This window comes from Anastrepha ludens, chromosome 5 (genome assembly GCF_028408465.1).
Source record: "Anastrepha ludens isolate Willacy chromosome 5, idAnaLude1.1, whole genome shotgun sequence".
In the NCBI taxonomy this organism is placed as follows: domain Eukaryota; kingdom Metazoa; phylum Arthropoda; class Insecta; order Diptera; family Tephritidae; genus Anastrepha; species Anastrepha ludens.
The window spans coordinates 30,754,443-30,772,900 of NC_071501.1; the positions used below are offsets into that span (position 1 = coordinate 30,754,443).

General features: G+C 34.6%; 1 protein-coding gene across 3 annotated transcripts in view; it reads left to right on the plus strand.

Moving 5' to 3' along the window:
- LOC128864940 (uncharacterized) overlaps positions 1 to 18,458 on the plus strand; it is a 271,539-nt gene that overhangs the window by 117,199 nt on the left and 135,882 nt on the right. For all 3 annotated transcript variants that reach the window (XM_054104726.1, XM_054104725.1, XM_054104727.1), the window contains one exon: positions 7,574 to 7,679. In XM_054104726.1, the coding sequence (XP_053960701.1) occupies positions 7,574 to 7,679 (106 nt within the window). The remainder of the gene's footprint in view (positions 1 to 7,573; positions 7,680 to 18,458) is intronic.

The window sequence follows — 18,458 nt, forward strand, 5'->3', positions numbered from 1 at the left end:
CTCTACTGCGCTAACTTAACGCCTCCCCTCACCCCATTTTTGCATGCCAATGGCAACTGTAAAATATGCAAAGCGGCAACTTGCAACATTGCGCACATTAAGCGCTCACATGTTGTATGTTGCACATTGCAGTTGAATGGCGTCCACGTCCACGTCCTTGTTGATATTATTACCATTTTTTGCTGCTTTTTTTACATTTTTTTACATATTTTTTTGCTTTTTTCTTTAAAAAAAACATTTTTTTTAATTTTTTTACTATTTTTTTCGTGCTCTCTTTGGTTCTTTTCTGTTCCCACACGCGTTTGTATTATTGTTGCTGATATGTGGCATTTGAATTTGAAGTGGCAGGCGACAGTGCAACTATGTGGAAATGAAGCGCCGTGCAAGCGCCCGATTGCCCAGTGTGGCAGCACCTCCACCAGCAGTAGCAAAAGTCGCCAACGGTGGCAATGATGCATTCATTTGGAAAATTTGTGTTACATTACTTGTCTTGGCGTCGCCGTTGTGGTCGTCGTCGTCGTCGTCGTCGTCGTCATCATTCGCAATTCGTTTCTCGCACACACAGACACATACACTTACCTGTATTAACATGTGTTTGCCGGCGCGTGTTCTTGCCAAACTATGAATAATTTGTTATTTGTCACAATGTAAAATGGCACACAGCTGCGTGCGACAAATGCACCAACAACAACAGCTATAAAATATCAGCAAATAAAGATAAATCGCAATTGATTATTTTCGAGGTGGGTAAAGGTTGTTTGGAGCGTGAATTTATATACACACACGCGCATAAATTGGAATGTTTAGGGTAGCTAATTTTCTTAATCATTTTTGTGACGTGATTTTTCTGCTTTCTTACTTTCGAATTTATGTGAATTAACTATTAAAGTGACTGAAATCGAATGCAGTTAAGTAGTTCGGAGTATAATTTTTTGTTGCTGAAAAGAGTGTAGAAAGGAAGGGTAAGCCATTAGATAGATGTTTTTTCAATCACACGATATTTTGACAATGACAGTTATTTCGCGCTCAGAAAAATGGTACTGTGAAATTACTCTTCAAGTTCCACTTCAAATTCCACCTTAATTTGGGTAGCCTTGCATTACATAATTTTTCACCCAGTACTTCATAAGTATGAGGCACCAGAAATAGATCATTTATGTCTAAGTTGTGAAGGCTATTAAGTATTAGGTGCGCATCTAAGTTCTCGCTATTTTTTTGATGAAAATACAACTTTATTCTGAAAAAATGATTACAAGTGAATCATTGAAAGTATTGCCCGACGCTGGCTACTACTTTTCCCCATCTTTCTGGTAGATTTCGTATACAGTCGCGGTACAACTGTTCATCTTTTGAGGCTATCCACGAACAAGCCATTTTTTGACGTCTTCATATCAATGTAACTGCTGGTCAGCTAGACCATGCGCCATCGATCGGAACAGGTGAAAATCGGACGGCGCAATATCTGGAGAAAATGGCGGGTGGGGTAGGATTTCCCATTTCAGTGTTTCTAGGTAGGTTTTAACGGGTTTGGCAACGAGAGGCCGAGCGTTGTCATGCTGTAGAATCACTTTTTCATGCCTCTCCGCGTACTGCGGCCGCTTCTCGCGCAGTGCTCGGCTGAATCGCATCAATTGCAGTCAATACCGATCCCCAGTGATGATTTCGCTTGGTTTTAACAGTTCATAATAAATAACACCAACTTGGTCTCACCAAATACATTGCATAACCTTTGTAGGGTGAATATACGGCCGAGGCTACGACGTAGAAGCATGACCGAGCATGACATGGGCAGTCCCCATGACTTTCTTTTCTTTGAATTACTGTAATGAATCAATTTTTAATCAACCGTCATGATGCGATGAAGAAACCCCTTACTTTTTTGCCGCTGGAGCAGTTGTTCACAGGCGAAAAAACGACGTTCAACATCCCTTGGTTTTAACTCATAAGGCACATAAGTTCCCTTTTTCTGAATCATTCCCAAAGCATGCAATCGCTTAAAAATGGATTGGCGGATTGGTGGTTAACTTCTAATACTGAAACAAGCTCTTCTTGCATTTGATACGGATCCTCACAGAACAATGCCTCCAATTCAGCGTCTTCGAAGGTTTTTGGCCTTCTATCACGCGGACGGTCGTCAGCATTAAAATCACCGTCTTTGAAGCGACGGAACCAATCTCGGCACGCTGTTTTACTTAAAGCAGCATCTCCATAAACTTTTTGTAGCTCTCGATGCGCTTCAGCCGCCGTTTTTTTTCGAATGAAAGAGGAAAATCAACACAATCAAAGTCAGACATTTTCACAAAGCCAAAAGTATATGATACCAAAACAAAATCACTAATGTGTCGAAGCAGTTTGTTTACCATATGTCTAAGCTTAGATTATGACGTTTAGGTTATGTTAGAATCGACTAGCACACAGTGCTGGCGGCATCTATTGGCAAACAGCGGGAGCTTAGTTGCGCACCTAAGACTATAAACTAAACAAAGGTATTTCATTTTGAAAAGCCCCATACAAACATTTCAACATTAAAGAATTTTGAACAAAAAAATTTTTTTTTTTAAATAGTATGTTTTGGAAAATTGAGAAAAAATAAAAAATATGTATATGATAAATAAATAAACAATATACTTGATTTTGGTCTTCCTCCGGCATTCGATCCCACGTTCTCTCTGCACTCCGAATGGTAGTCACGCACGAACTCATTCGGCTACGGCGGCCACCTGAGTGGGTTTGCTGGAGAGTATTAAACAGGAAGAGACTTTCTCATCTGCACAAACTCGAAATAACGTCGACCTATTCATGTTAGGTTTTCAACACGGCTTCAGAGATGTCAATGCAACAGATCTCGAATGTGATGTCGTATCGAGGAGGAAAGATAAACTCCTTTTTTTAATTTGAACAGAAGGCCTCCGTTACCAGAAAATGTTCGGTTAGATTTCATAAGAACACTGGCTGCAGACGAATAGAGGTGGGAAGAATACATGAATATGTAATTAAATGTGTGCTACAACTTCTTAATAAGATATCTGGAGATATCTACAATAACTTTCTTTGATCAGCTTTCAGTTTCTTGGGTCCATTGCTAGATGCCACCAATGACAACTCTAAGCGGTTGTCCAACTCAGCTCGCGCTTCTCTCTCATAGACGAGCTTACGCTACCGTAACTACGCGGATTTATAACTGACTAAGAATTTTGTCTCTTGTAGCTTGGACGCAATTTTTTCCGCATGTTGTTTTTTTTTCGTTACAGCAGAGAAAATAATTATGAGTTAGGGCACCCGGACTTCAAAATTGTTAGACAGATGCGGTGGATGGTTTTTAGAGAGTTTTTTTTTGTAAGTTTAGCGCAATAATCATATATTTTCCCAGTGAACAGTCCGACGAGCTCATATCGTGCGGCCACCCGCAGTAAGGTGGGCCTAATTAATTGCAGCTTCCCCTTTCTGTGGGATAACTAACAACTTTATGTCCTGATTCATTTCATTTGTTTCAAGTAGCATGGATTTCTTACATAACTCGAAATATAAAACAGGAAAAAAAAAACGAAAAAGGGAAAATTAATATTAACACAATTTGACTACCGACAGTAATTTTTTATTTACTTCAAGCACTCAATTAAGAAAAAAACATCCTTTCTTGGCATCACCACACGCGAAAGCGCCTTCACAACTTCCATTCTTCTATGCAGTTGCCGCTCATTAATTGAGAAATTACATTGCAAGGCCTTACATATAGGAAAGTAGGAGACTTGTGAATGTATGAATGTATGTATGCATTTATGTGTGCTTGTACATTTGTATGTGTGTATGTGAAAGCACAACTCATTAAAATTTTGACACAAAAATTTATTAAACCCGAAAAAATAACAAACAATAAAAGACGAAAACCAACAACCTATTTACAAGAAAAAACTAAAATAGCAGCAGACACAAGCAACAGACGTGCAAAGCTGGCAATGCTCTTAAAGTTGGTCCCACGAAGATGCAAACATTCGTTTGAGGAAAAAGATGCATGTGAAAGGCTGTCGCGTGCAAAGCAGGGCATTCATTTACATTCACTAAGCATTCACAAAAAAAAAAAAACACACAAAACAAAAAAACCAAAAAAAAAAAATTCCAAAAAAAAAAACACACAAAAAAAATTACCAAAAAGGGTCACACGAAAAATTATTTTAAGCAAACAAAAATCTTATGCTTTGGCGATACACTGCATATGTAAGTGCAACACTACGTTGCAACTTGCAGGACAGGCAGAACAAACAGGCGCGTTAATTAATATAAAAAAACGCAAGCGCACCTACATCGTTGCATTACCCGTGAAAACAAAAATATGTAAAAAATATTTAGAAGATCGTGGAAAAAATAGTTGAAAATATGCTGTAAATTAATTAAAAAGTTATTGTGCCACATGCAAATCTATATAAGCACGCTAATGGGCAAATAAATAAGAACACTCCATGCCTCCATAGAGATCAATTAAGGTATTCAGTACAGATTAAGGCCCCTTTATTCAATGTATGATGCCTGATTTTCTAATTATTCCTGAAACACTGATTCTTGAATGTCCGGTATGCAATCTCTCATCTGCCAGTGGCAGCTGTCAATTATTTTCGGATAAGGTTTATTGGAAGATGAGTTGTCAATTAGCGACGAACCAAAATCAAACCTGGCAGCTAACAGCTGTGGAAATATTTAGCAAGATTTTGTTCTGATGGTTTATAAAGATTATTTCAAGTTATTAAAGTTCTTAATGATTTTTTTTCAAATTTATAAAGATATCGTAGCCTTTTATACTCGTAGAACACTGTTCTCATTTGGGAATATATTTAGTAAAAAGTTCCGCGAAATATTTTTGTTGAACCTTTTTCACCCTCTATCGACAAATTTAATTCTTTTCAGTTTTTTTTTTTAAGAGTCAAATTACCCACACTTATCCAATGTTGGGTTTCAAGCAACTACAAAAATATATTTAATATTAGTGGTAAGTAAATGCAGTTTTATACGAGTTATTTTTTAATAATTTAGATTAACTTGAGACCAAATTAGGAAAATTTCAATGCACTATGAAAACAATTTTGATGGTTACGTAGAAAACCGCACCCAATTTCCTACAGCTCCTAAGCTTTCATAACTGTTATACCACAACATAGTCTTTTCCTTCGCTCCATTTTGTCGTACAGTGTTATTAAGAAAAAACGGCGGGATAAAGTAAAGAGTGATCAGATTGGAGATACTTTTTCCAATAGGACTTTTTGATAGTCACGAAGGTTAGCCAGGTTGCTTGCCTAAGACCTGACAACGTAAGGCCGTAGGGCCCATTGTGATACCTGTATTTGATTGCCATCCCCTAAGTCGCTTAAACCACTTAGATCTTTTTAAGAAGAAAACTAGTCCTTCAACTGAGACATTTTGGAAATTTCCCAGTTCTTCAAAGAAATAATCGCCAAGATATTTGGCCCGACTGCTTCGAAGTGCAGGACAAGGTGGTGTACCGACTACCATCAAACTCAATACATAAACAAAAATAAAGCTTTTCAACCGATTAAGGTAGTAAAAATGCCTAAAAACTCCTCTTTTAATTTATGCGCAGCCTCACTCAGTCAGATGCAAACCGCACCGAATACTGTAAACGAGTTTTTCTCGAAATCTCAACTTTTTAATCCACCCCACTTATAAAGTCTTGACCAAATTCGGACTTGTGTTTTGGACCGAAAAATTTTTTGTAAGGAAAACATTTATTCACGATAAATTAAATTATTTCAGTGCCAAAGAGAAAGAAAATTTTAAAATTTTGAGCATAAAAATAATTTTTTTTTTAATTTTAATTTTCTTTGGCGCTGAAAATATTTAATTTTTTTGTTTTATTAAAAAAAAAAGTTTAATAAAAATTTTTATTAAAAAAAAATTATATATATTCTAATATTTTTTTTTTTTTCAAAACTCGCCGTTGTTTCGAAAATCGTTTTTTTCGTTGATCGTTAAACTTTTTCCAGTGCCAAAGGAAATAAAAATTCTAAAATTTTGAGTATAAATTTTTTATTTTTAATTTTAATTTATTTTCGCTGAATAAATTTAATTTTTTAAATATTGTTTTTTCTTTTACATATTTTTTTTTTTATTTAAAACAAAATTTTAATAATAATATTAAAAAAAAAAATGAAAAGAATTTGTACATATTTGGTGAACGAGTAGTGTTCCTATTTATTTGTCCATAACTGTATGTATATACATTCACATATGCATCTCCTACACTTGATACAGATTTGAGTAGCACACATCGCGTGCAAATCTTCGAGGTTGCACAGTTGACACCACTCCGCCGCACTCAAGACCTCAGGGATGCAATTCGGCGCTGCTTTTTCTATCAAATGCATTCGTGTTTGCGAGATAAAAGATGCGTACTAATTTTTTTTTTTTGTTTCATAAGCTCATCTGTCTTGTCATTTACTTTAGTAAAACACAAAAAACAAAAATATTCGCTTTACTTGGCAGTCTTTCCCTGCCATTGTTCGTCTATGCAGCCGCTTCCCAGCTTACTTGTCTATCGTTGGCCCTTCTCCCTTTCTCTCCTCTCTCTCTTTCTTTCTCTTGTACTATGCTGGCGTATCAGACTTTCAGTTGCCGCTTATGTTTTATTTATCATTTTATTTCCTTTTGCAATAAAGTCATGCGAAAAAGTCACGCGAACATTCCCGCTAAACAGTGGCAGACTGCAGTATGCATGTCGCCTGTTACGTTGCATTGAGAGCTCTTTGAGCTCTACGCGGCATGCATCCGCCCACTACCGATTCATATTCGTATCATCAATGAGCCCAACACTTAACCAGCTGTACTCAATTGAACTGTGGCGTTGCATTGTCTAGTTGCAAGTTTGAGTTGAAAATAAAAAAAAATTAACTCCATTGTACCGTCGACTTTCCACAACTGATTATTTTTTTTAGCTCCCATCAGCTCTTTTGCCTGTGCGGCAGCTCTGTTGCGCGCATCAGTTGTTTTGATGTATGGGTTTGACAGACTGTGAGCTTTTTATGACATAAATGCGGTTCATTTGTTGTTGCTCTTCATTTTTGTTTTGTGCGTGTTCATTTTTTTCAAACCAATAAGTTCTTTTTTGAGCATTAATTTTTGTTTTTTCTTTCTTTAATAATTACTCTTTTTTTGTTTAATAAGTGACAGCTACTAATGAGCTCTCAAAAATAGCGACAAATGGAGTGGAGTGCTGCGCTGTCAGGTTGGTCTGTTTGGGAATTTTGTACGGGTTGTTGGGCTTTCTGGTTTTTGGAGCAAGTCATCTATTATGTTTACAAAAAAGGGAAAGAATATTTGTTTCTCACTAAAATGTAAAATACTTTTTTCCTTTTTAACTTTTTCCAGTCATTTTTTCCACTGTCACTCTGGCATTTTTTCCACTGCCTCTGCAGCTTATATAGTGCTTTTTACTTTTTTTTATTTAAACAAAAATTAATATTATTATTATTATTTTTGTTTAGTTAAGAATGTAAAAGTTTTATTTTTAAGTCAATATATTTAAAAATTTAATTAAATAAAATAAATTTTTTTCTTTTCCTTCTAGCTACTTGCAAACAACCACTGGGCATGGAGTCTGGTGAAATCACAGATGCTCAAATAACTGCCAGCTCAGCGCATGATACAGGCTTCGTTGGCCCACAACATGCAAGGTAAGAGGGCAGAATATTTTTTAAGGCATTTTATTTTGAAGAACAATTATTTGTAAAGTGGAAAGGCGGAGAATTTTATTATATATTAAAGCATTTTCAAATTGATTATAGCTTTGGAAGTCATATCTATAGGAATTGGTTTTGGAAAAAGTTATTTGGGAAAATTTTAGTAAACCAACATCAATATAACTTTTATGATTACTGTAGTTATCATTACAATTATCATTACCATTACCAATATCATTAAAGTTTTCAGTACCATTGCCAATACCTTCAAAATAACTTTTACCGGAACCAATAATATAGGCAATAACATAACCATTCCCATAACCGTTACTATACCCATACCATAATAATTACTATAACTATCGCTATAACCATTACGATTATCAATAGGATTATATTACCAGTACTATTGCTTTTACCGCAGCCTCTACCATTATCGTTATCACATTCATTACTATACTCATAACCATTACCATTAACGTTATCACATTCGTTACTATACTCATTACCATTACCATAACCCTAGCCATCATCCCAACCGCAACTAGTACTGTAATCATTACCATAACAATTACTATAACCATTGCAATAACCATTACCATAGGCAGTACAATCACATTATCAATACTTTCGCTTTTACCGCAATCTCTACCATTGATGTTACCACATTCATTACCATAATGATTACTATAAATACAAATATGACTATAACCACTGTCAATACGATTATTATTACCATCACCGTAAGCACTATAATAAACATTACCATTATTAATTCGGTTACATCATCAGTAGTATTGCTATTACTATTAACGTTACCGTAATCATTACTGAAATCATTACCACTACCATAAAAATCACTATAACTGCTTTCACAGGCAATACGAGTACTATTGCAATTATAAGTGATATCACCGTAATCACTACTATAAACATTACCATTACCAATAATATTGCATTACCGGTACATTATTAATACCACAGCTTCTACCATTAATGTTACTATAACCATTACTACAACCATTATCATTACTAAAATTATTACCATTACCATAATCATTACTATTACGAATAACTTTATATTACCGGTACATTATTATGACCACAGCTTCTAACATTAACGTTACTATAACCATTACTACAATATAATCATTACCATTACTATAATTATTACCATTAGTATAATCATTACCATTACTTTAATAATTACCATTACTTTAATAATTACCATTACTATAATCAATACCACTTCTACAATATTTACCATTACTATAATCATTACTATTAGCATAACATATAATCATTGTCACTACCATTACAACTACCACAACTATAACCACTTTAAATAGAAAAGATGTCCATCATAATTACCTTTACTAAACCAATTGGAGCTAAAGGAACATACCATAGTTGCTTGAGGACATTTTACTCTGCATGAAACCTTTGTTTTGCGATAGAGTTCTGAACATGAACTATTCTACGAAAAGAATCCTCTATTTGGAATCCAATTTATAATTAATTTCAAAAGCCTCGGTACTATTTATGTATATACATTTTTATTTTTTCTGAGAGCATCAACGAATGAACAACACTTGAATGAAAGAAATAAAAATAAATGTTTACTAAATGTCCTCGTTCAAAAACATTAAAATTGTGTCAAAGATGATAGATTACCAGGTTTGAAAAAAACAAAATTGTGCGAGTAATTTCAACTGCCACGTCACATGGGACTCAGCAATAGAATTCTGTACGATCATATCACACGTACCCACACACTCGTCCGGTCAATCGTTGTTGAGACGGCAACGAAGCAACATGGGTAGAGACTGTTTTGATTTTTTTTCATGCATCACCAACACAATCTCAATTTTTTCATAAACAAACCGTTGTCATGACGCATTTGACCTCAGCCAGTCAGCTGATGCTTGCAAATTCGTTGAGAGATATTTGAGGGATGCCTGAGAGCGATGCGCACTCGACTTGTGGTTGTTGGATCTTCCTCAACACAATCTCGTATGACTTTGATGTTTTTATCAGGACGTCTTGTTCGTTGTCTGTATGCATAACTGGATTTACTAAGGCTACTGGAACCAGCAAATGTTGCTTGTCAAAGTTATGGGGTTGCCTCTTGAACGACCAACCCTATATTTACACACAAAGTGAAGTATTTTTTTAAGTGGAAAACACCAACAGACTGGCTTATCCTCCTTATACTCATCTTAACTCCCTGAAAAAGGATATCTGTAAACACACTTCAATTTTATTCTCTCGTTGAACTTAGTAATTAAGCATCTGCTTTGTATAATTTGCAATAGCCGCTTTTACAAAGTTATCCTAGACTAATTAAAATCATTAAATGATCTGGGAAATGTAGTTAAAAGAAAGGAAAAAAAAAACAAAATAAACCTCTTTAATGGCAACCACACAAAGGCAGCACCAAAGTAATACAAAAGCACAGACGAAGATGAAGCCTAACGATATCAAATAAAAGAAAAACACACAAAACTCTTTAATATTGCAAGGCATTAACACCTGACAGGAAGGCAGGAAGCGAAAGGTAATAGGATTGTATGTACATAGCAAGTAACTCACCTACATACCGGCTACACACACAGCGACCGCAGCAAAGGCGAGTTTGTGGTGAAAACAAAACCGGAAGTGTCAATGAAAACGGCACCGAATTAATGAAAAAAAAAGAAATAAAAAAAAGCGTAAGTACGTAGTTAAAGTACTCAAAGTAAAAGGTAGTGGAAGACCAAAGACGATAGTAAGAAAGGTGGAAAAGTAATTTAATTGCTAATTTCAACCGAAGAGCCACCCAAGTTCATTAACGTCAGCGCTGTGGTCGCTATTGCGCATTGCTTTTGTTGCTGTAAATTTACACAACATTAACGAAAGCCACACTTTGGAAAAGCGGAAAGAAAGCGAAATAAAACAAAATATAAACAAAAACATAAACAGCCATTGGCGGCAAATTAAATATTTATTTGGACAGATAGCCACCTAATTTAAATTGACTTAGCGTCAGAGTGCAGCTAACTGTAGAAAAGTAATGTGAATAAAATCTTTCCACAAAAAAAAAACGAAAAAAAAAACACAAAAAGGGTTTCGAAAGTGTATCGCCCCGACCAGACAGTGACATTTCACTGTCGTGCAACGCTTTGTTGCATAATTTCTTGGTAGTCGTTTGAATTTTAATGTGGCCGCATTGATAAATAATTAAAAATGCGATGACGAGGTTGAAAAACCTAGACAGTGAGTGCCACTGAAGTGAGCGAAATGAAATGTAGTGAATTTCAAATATAAAACAAATCAGTTCATTGCACAGACTCACAGAAATAGGAGATCCTTTGAACTAATTAGTAGAAAACATTGGCCGGAGATAGTCACCTATGGCCAAGCAAGATGAAGTTAACTCGAGAGTATAGCCTCTCGGCCATTTTATGTGTCAAAACTTCAACGATTTAGCTCTGCAAAAGGTTAGGCTATATGAAAAACAAAATTTTAAAAATTAAAAAATAATAAAAAAAAATTTTAACAAAAAAAAAGTAAAACAGAATAAAAAATAATAACAAATAAAAAAAATATAAAAAAAATTAAAAAAAAATAAAATAAAAAACAAAATTTTAAAAATTAAAAAGAATAAAAAATAATAAAAAAAAATATTAAAACATAATAAAAAATAATAACAAATAAAAAAAAATATAAAAGATATAAAACAAAAATTAAAAAAAATAAAATAAAAAACAAAATTTTAAAAATTAAAAAAAAAATTAAAAAAGAATAAAAAATTTAAAACTAATAAAAAAATAGTAAAAAATAAAAAAAAATATTTAAGCATAATAAAAAATAATAACAAATAAAAAAAATTTAAAAAAAATTAAAAAAAACGAAAAAAGTTTAAAAATAAAAAACAAAATCTTAAAAATTAAAAAATAATAAAAAACCTTAAAATTAAAAAAAGAAAGAATAAAATATAAAAAAAAAATTTAAATGTATTAATATGAGTTTCTTCTTTGTAAAATAATTCATTCCCCGACAATAACCACATAAATTCAAGTTTCAGACTCTGTGCAAATTGAAAAAAATTCAACAAATTTGTATCAAAATTTCAAACTTTTCGTTCAGAATCTTTAGAAAAATGTTGAGTACACAATTTTATATCCCATTAAACTTTGAAGGTGGTCTAGCACATTTTTTCGATATAAGTAGGTAGGTGAAATGATTGAAGTACCAGTCTGGCTCTCCCCAAGTAGCACTAAAGTGCCATTTCGATACCATTTTGAGACCTCTAATGGGCAGATATCTACAGCCAACCAGAGCTGGCGGTGTAATAGAGAAGGTTGATTGGATTTAGGTTGGATCACTGCCTCGGCTGTCAAAGAAAGGAACACCCAGTGGCCTTAATCGTCTAGTTGCCAGACCGGCGCATTTACAGAGAAACTGCTAAACAGTCTCCTTCCCTAAAAGATCTCCACAGCTTCTGCAATGGGAGTTAAATGGTGAATACAGCTACGAGTTTGGAAATTGAATGGCATGAAATCTCCAGAACTTTTTAAGTCCTCCGCCTTTTTGTACTGGGACCAATGGGTTTTGGAAATAGCACACAAAGAAATGAAGCTGCGACTCTTCTGCGCTTTTCTGAGGAATAAGTTGTACAACTCTCCTTGAACAGGAGTCACGGGGTTACCGATTACCGTGTAGGAGACCTCTGAGACCAATACAGTCGATCACTTTCTTGCAAGCTCATCAGCAATTTCATTTGCCTCTATGTCCTATGTCCTGGACCCCAGATCAGGGAGATGTTACCTGTACACTCAAGAGATTTGATCTCCTTACAGGAGAAGACCAGCTTAGATCTGCATCATGGTGGCGTTAGTGCCTTGATAGTAACTTGACTATCGAAAAAAATATCAATATCTCCCCCGATCCTACGTTCTCTAAACACTCTACTTGCCTGTAGGCACGCAAAGATTTCTGCCTGAAAAACACTAGCTGTATTCGGCAGTTTTATGGAGATAGATAAATTGGCTGATTTAGAGAAAATCCCTGCTCCGACTTCCGATTCCATTTTGAACCGCCAGTGAGGTACCAGCACCGGTGCAGATCTTCCTACCGCTTCAATTCTGCCTACTTGGAAAGATTGCGGTAGCGCGACCCTCAAAGTCCAGTTTGCGGATAGAGAGATCCGTACGGTGTTCAGAATAATGCGGTTTTAACTGTCTACAAATGCCACCATGTCCGTTTAGATATTGCTTCCTGAGGCCAACCTCCTTTAACCTGATTGCATTTTGAGCAGCGTTGGAAATAACGGAAAAGTCAATGGGAAGTAAGTGCAAACCGGCATGCAGGGCAGATCTGGGACAAGTTCGTCATGATCCGGTGATGCCAATACATGCAGTCCTTTGCACTTTCCCCAGTTTAGTGATATTATAGTCCTTCCGAAGAGTTTCCCTTCAAACCATGTATCCATACATTGAAATTTGGCAAACTACTGCGTTGTACATCCGCAGCACGACCTGTGGATGTGTTGAAGTCTGGTGTGTTGAAGTCTCCCATTTTTTACCAAGCATAGATTTGCAGGAGTAGGAGGCTATACTGGCCTTCTTCACCCGATTTTCAATGTGTAGCTTCCAATGGAGCTTGGAGTCAAGTATCACTCAAAGATACCGAACTGCTGATGAGGGCGATAGAACATGACCATCAGGGAAGTCTAGACTGCTCGATGTCACCAATGCTTGACATTTTTTATATGGCAATAAAAAACCCTGCACCGTAAACAAAAAAAAAAAATTTCGAAATCAACGCGATTTTTGAGCCACCTTGAAATTTCACTTTGACATATTAAAATTCAATAGCCTACAACTATGCGTACTTGACTATTTTCTAAAAATTCTGATTAAAAAACGTGAAAATTTAATGAAAATTTTTATTGTTTAAATAACCACAAAAGCTATAACTTATGTATAAATTAAATGTATTTTTGTTTTCACTTTCTGGCTTCCACTTCACTCAAAAAAGTAAATTTAAATACAAAACTCATTTATTAATCGAAATTTATGATTATGATGAAAATGTATGAAAAGGCCTTTATTAAAAAATGTATCAATAAATTTTCACATAATAAAAATGCTATAGAAAACAACTAAGCAATGCAAATGAGCGAAATAGCGATGGAAAGTAGTAGAAATGTAGATGAATAAAAAAATAAAATAAATAATGGTAAACTAAAATTGAGTCTATAGCAACAAACATACACACCTATCGATGCAGATGTGCATATTTTATTAGAGACTGGGAATTGTATTAAAATTCAAAATTAAAGTAATATAGATTAATATGTTAAGTTAGGTAATAAAAGAATCAAGAGAATAAATCCAGGCATAATTGAAAATACATTAAAGTTATAAAAGAGAGCCGAAAATTATGAATATAACATCACAAAAGATTCCAATGGGTCACAGATGGACTGCGGCATAAAGATAGGAGAAATTTAATGTCTCCATCAACTACCAAAGCCGGCTATGATCAGAAAAGAAGCTCGTTCAAACACCTGGCGAAGTTAGTGGTGCCCTTTAGAAACACCAATGACAACAGCTAAAATATTTCAAAATTTCTCGGTTCATGTTGAACTCGACTGTTAGATCAACAGAGCCACGTACTCTTCTGGCCTTTTGATCACAAAATAATTGAGTAATGGCACGGGGTCTGGCGATTACGACAAAGTGAGGGAATTTCCTGACAATCAAACAAAAAAAAAAAAAAAAAAATAACAAGTCTCCATGGCTTTTTAATTTTTTGTGTTTCTGTTTTTTTTTTATATGAATTTTGAAACCCTGGCATCGGTTTTGTAATCAGCGACCCCATAAAGCACTGCATAGGCATTTTGATGGGGTTAGCACAGAATAATTTGAAATTCAATCGTAATCCCTGTACCTTAAGGAGTAAATTCCATTTGATGCAAGTTGTTTTTTTTCTGTTTGGAACTTGAAGCCTTAACAACAGCTTTTGTTACTTTGAAGTATAGGTATATATATATATGAATGATGAAAGGTATGTATATATAAAACTCTCAAAAATACGATTTTTGACTGAATTTTTCCAAAGCGATGACGACCTTTGCTTGTGTTCAACGCACAGAAATACTTTGGTAACCAATCTTATATAAAAAAAAACCATACAAACCATTCTTATTATCGGGTAAAAAATTAAGTAAATATCATTGATCAGCAGAGACATTAAAATTAAAAAACTATAATCGTAAATTCCGAGCGAAAAAATAAAACTCAAATATTAAATTGATTAAAAAAAGATATAAAAATAAAACTAATATAAAAAAAAAAAATTTTATAAAAAAAAAATTAAAATAAAAATACAAACAAAAAAAAATTATAAAATATTAAACAAAAAATTTAAAAAATTACAAAAAAAAGCAATCAAATAAAATTACAAAATAAAACTTTAAATTAAATGAAAATGAATTAAAAAAAAATAAAGTAATAAAAAAAAAACAAAATAAACTTTAAATTAAATAAAAATGAATTAAAAAAATTAAATTAATAAAAAACTTTAAATTAAATAAAAATGAATTAAAAATTTTAAATTAATAAAACAAAAATTACAAAAAAAATAATAATTACTACTATCTTTTCCATTATAATTGCTAGTACTATTACCATTACCAATGCAATTACTAACACCACAATCATTTCCATTACGATTATCAGCATAACTACATATACTCAGTTTTTTATAATTACCAGTACCAATACCATTATTAGTACCTTTACCATTACCTTTACCAGTACCATTACCATTACCGTTACCATTTCCAGTACCATTACCATTACAAGTACGAATACCAGTACAATTGGCGTTATAATTACTAACACTAAAGTAATTTCCATTACTTTTGCCAATATTGCCAATACCATTCAAAATTACCTTTACCATTACAGTATAATTCCTCTTAACCGGCTTCGCATTAACCGGTCGACGGATTAACCGGCCTGTTTACAACAGCTGAGCGCAATGCAATATTTTCCAAGAAATTCACCGGCGAGGCGATGCGGATGGGATTCCCCCGATATTACGGGGAGATCCCGGCCAAGTAAACTAAAAACGATGTTAGATAGGATTTTGTCGTTTGTCGTTTTGATCAATTTGGTTTGTTTTTGCTGTGGGTATGGACATAACATAGTTCTTTCCTTAACAATGAGTGCAAAGCGCAAACGAATTGTAGTTTCGATGGATACACGTTTAAAAGTGCTAAGGCGGATTGATAATGGTGAATCCGTAGCGAAAATATGTGCAGAATTTAATGTTGGAAAAAGCACTGTAAATGACTGGCGAAGAGATAGGCGTTCCATTGAGGAGTTTTGCTCGAAAATGGAATCTGATAGAAATCTATGTAGCCGTTGTACGAGAAAAAAACCGATTTGCGAGGTCGTCGATGAAGCTTTATGGATCTGGTTTCTTCAGGAACGTCGAAGAGGTACACCGATTGGCGGCCCAATTTTTAAAGAAAAAGCTTTGGCTATCCACCAGAAGATTAATATTGGAGGTGACTTTGTGGCAAATGATGGTCGGCTTAATCGATGGAAGAAGCGACACGGAATTCATTTCGCACATGTAAGTGGAGAAAAAATGTCTGCTGATACTTCTGGTACGACAGAATTCAAGACTAAGTTTGGTGAAAGGGTTAAAACAGAGGAATTATCTCCAGAACAAGTCTATAATATGGACGAGGCTGGGCTAAACATTAAAATGTTACCAGAAACAACTTTTCTAGGCAGTCATGAACAGTCTGCCTCTGGCTTCCAAAAGAACAAAGAACGTATTACAGTGGCCGTTTGTTCGAGTTCTGCAGGGACTCATAAAATTTCTCTTTTCGTTATTGGCAAGTCTGCTAAACCACGGGCATTCAAAAACTTCAATCCATCTTCCCTTCCGGTTTATTATAAGTCACAAAAATCAGCGTGGATGAATTCAGACTTGTTTAAAGAGTGGTTTAATTTGGAGTTTGTTCCAAAAGTTAAAAGACATTTAAAAAGTGTAAATTTGCCTATTAAAGCAATTCTTGTGTTAGATAATGCTCCAACCCATCCTCATGACTGCGCTGTAGATGACATAAAATTAGTTTATCTTCCTCCTAATGTGACAAGCTTAGTGCAACCAATGGACCAAGGAGTAATCGAAAGCTTAAAAAGACGATACAGGCGTAAACTTGTCTCTGAAATTCTGCAACATTCGGAGAGTGAAGACAAAGGTCTTTTAGAAGTCATCAAAAAGATCAATATCAAGGACGTTATCTATGGTATGTTAGCTACAGCATTTCAAGAAATGCCCTCTTCAACGTTTGTTAAGTCTTAGAGAAAACTCTGGCCAGATGTTGAGAATCTAATTGTGATCTCGAATATTGCAGGGACTGAAGAAGAAGAAAACAAATCTTCTTTACAATACCTTCAAAAGTTATCGGCTAACGAATCATTACAGGCAGAAGATGTGGAAAATTGGATGATAAACTGTGACGAACACCTTGAAAATGAATTTTTGAATGATGACGAAATCATAGATTTAGGAAACAAAGAACAAGAGGAAGATGATGAGAGTAGTGACGTTGAAGAGGAGAAAACAGATTCTCATGAAGAAGCCAAAAATGTGATGGAAATTGCATTGAAATACATTGAGCAGCAACATGAGTCAACAGCATTAGACGTTTTGGTGATTAGAAAATGGAGGGATGTCGCATTCAGAAATTCACTGAAGGTTAAAAAACAGAAGAAAATCACAGACTTTTTCAAAAAATAATTATTACACTTATATTTTATTGATGTAACACATTAACATATGTAAATATGAAATACATAAATATGTAAAAAATGCTTCTCCACTTTTTTATATGTATGTATACAATATATTATACAAGTACACTTCGGATTAACCGGCCAAAACGGCAACCGGCCAGGTATGCAGTCCCGAGGTGACCGGTTAAGAGGAATTGAACTGTACCATTAAAAATACGTCATCCCAATTATTCCATATTGGAAACAATACCATTTAAAATTAGCATTACCATTGTCACAGCTAAAGCGAACACCATTGACCTGGTGCTTTGTACTATCATCACAAGTACTTTTACCGTTATAATTCATATTGAAACAATTTACTTTTCACATTTCCAAAAAATAGTGTATTTAAATAATCCTAACCAAAAAACTACAGGTATTATTTCGAAATCTGTACGTGCAAAGCCACACCGCGTATTGCCAAGCCTCATTAAATCCGCGCCAGCCAACACACAGCAATGCGTAATGGTTGTCACAAAAGCAAAAAAAAAACCTTTATCACGCATTTACTCATCAACGAAATTGCACGACAGGAAACGATAGCATGGCAAATCAAAAATTGTAATAAACGCAATCATTTATGTACAAATATCTCAGGCGACTGCCGTTTTTTTACACAAATACATTCGTTATTTATTGACGTAAACCACTATGAAACGCTCAACAAAAACAAAAAAACGCTAGATAGAGCTGAGTCCAGTTTAGTGCCAGTCTGGCACACTGGTTTCATTTGCCAGACATGCGGGCCTCTAAACAAGCACACGCATGCTCAAACTAACGACACCACGTATCTGTGTAGTTAGCTAAGTATTTGTGCTTTTTGTTTGCTGCTTTTCAAACGTGATTTTTCGTTGACAAAAATTATGTTGGCACTTAAATATTTTGTGGTGCACCAATACATGAAACCTCCAGACAAACAAACAAA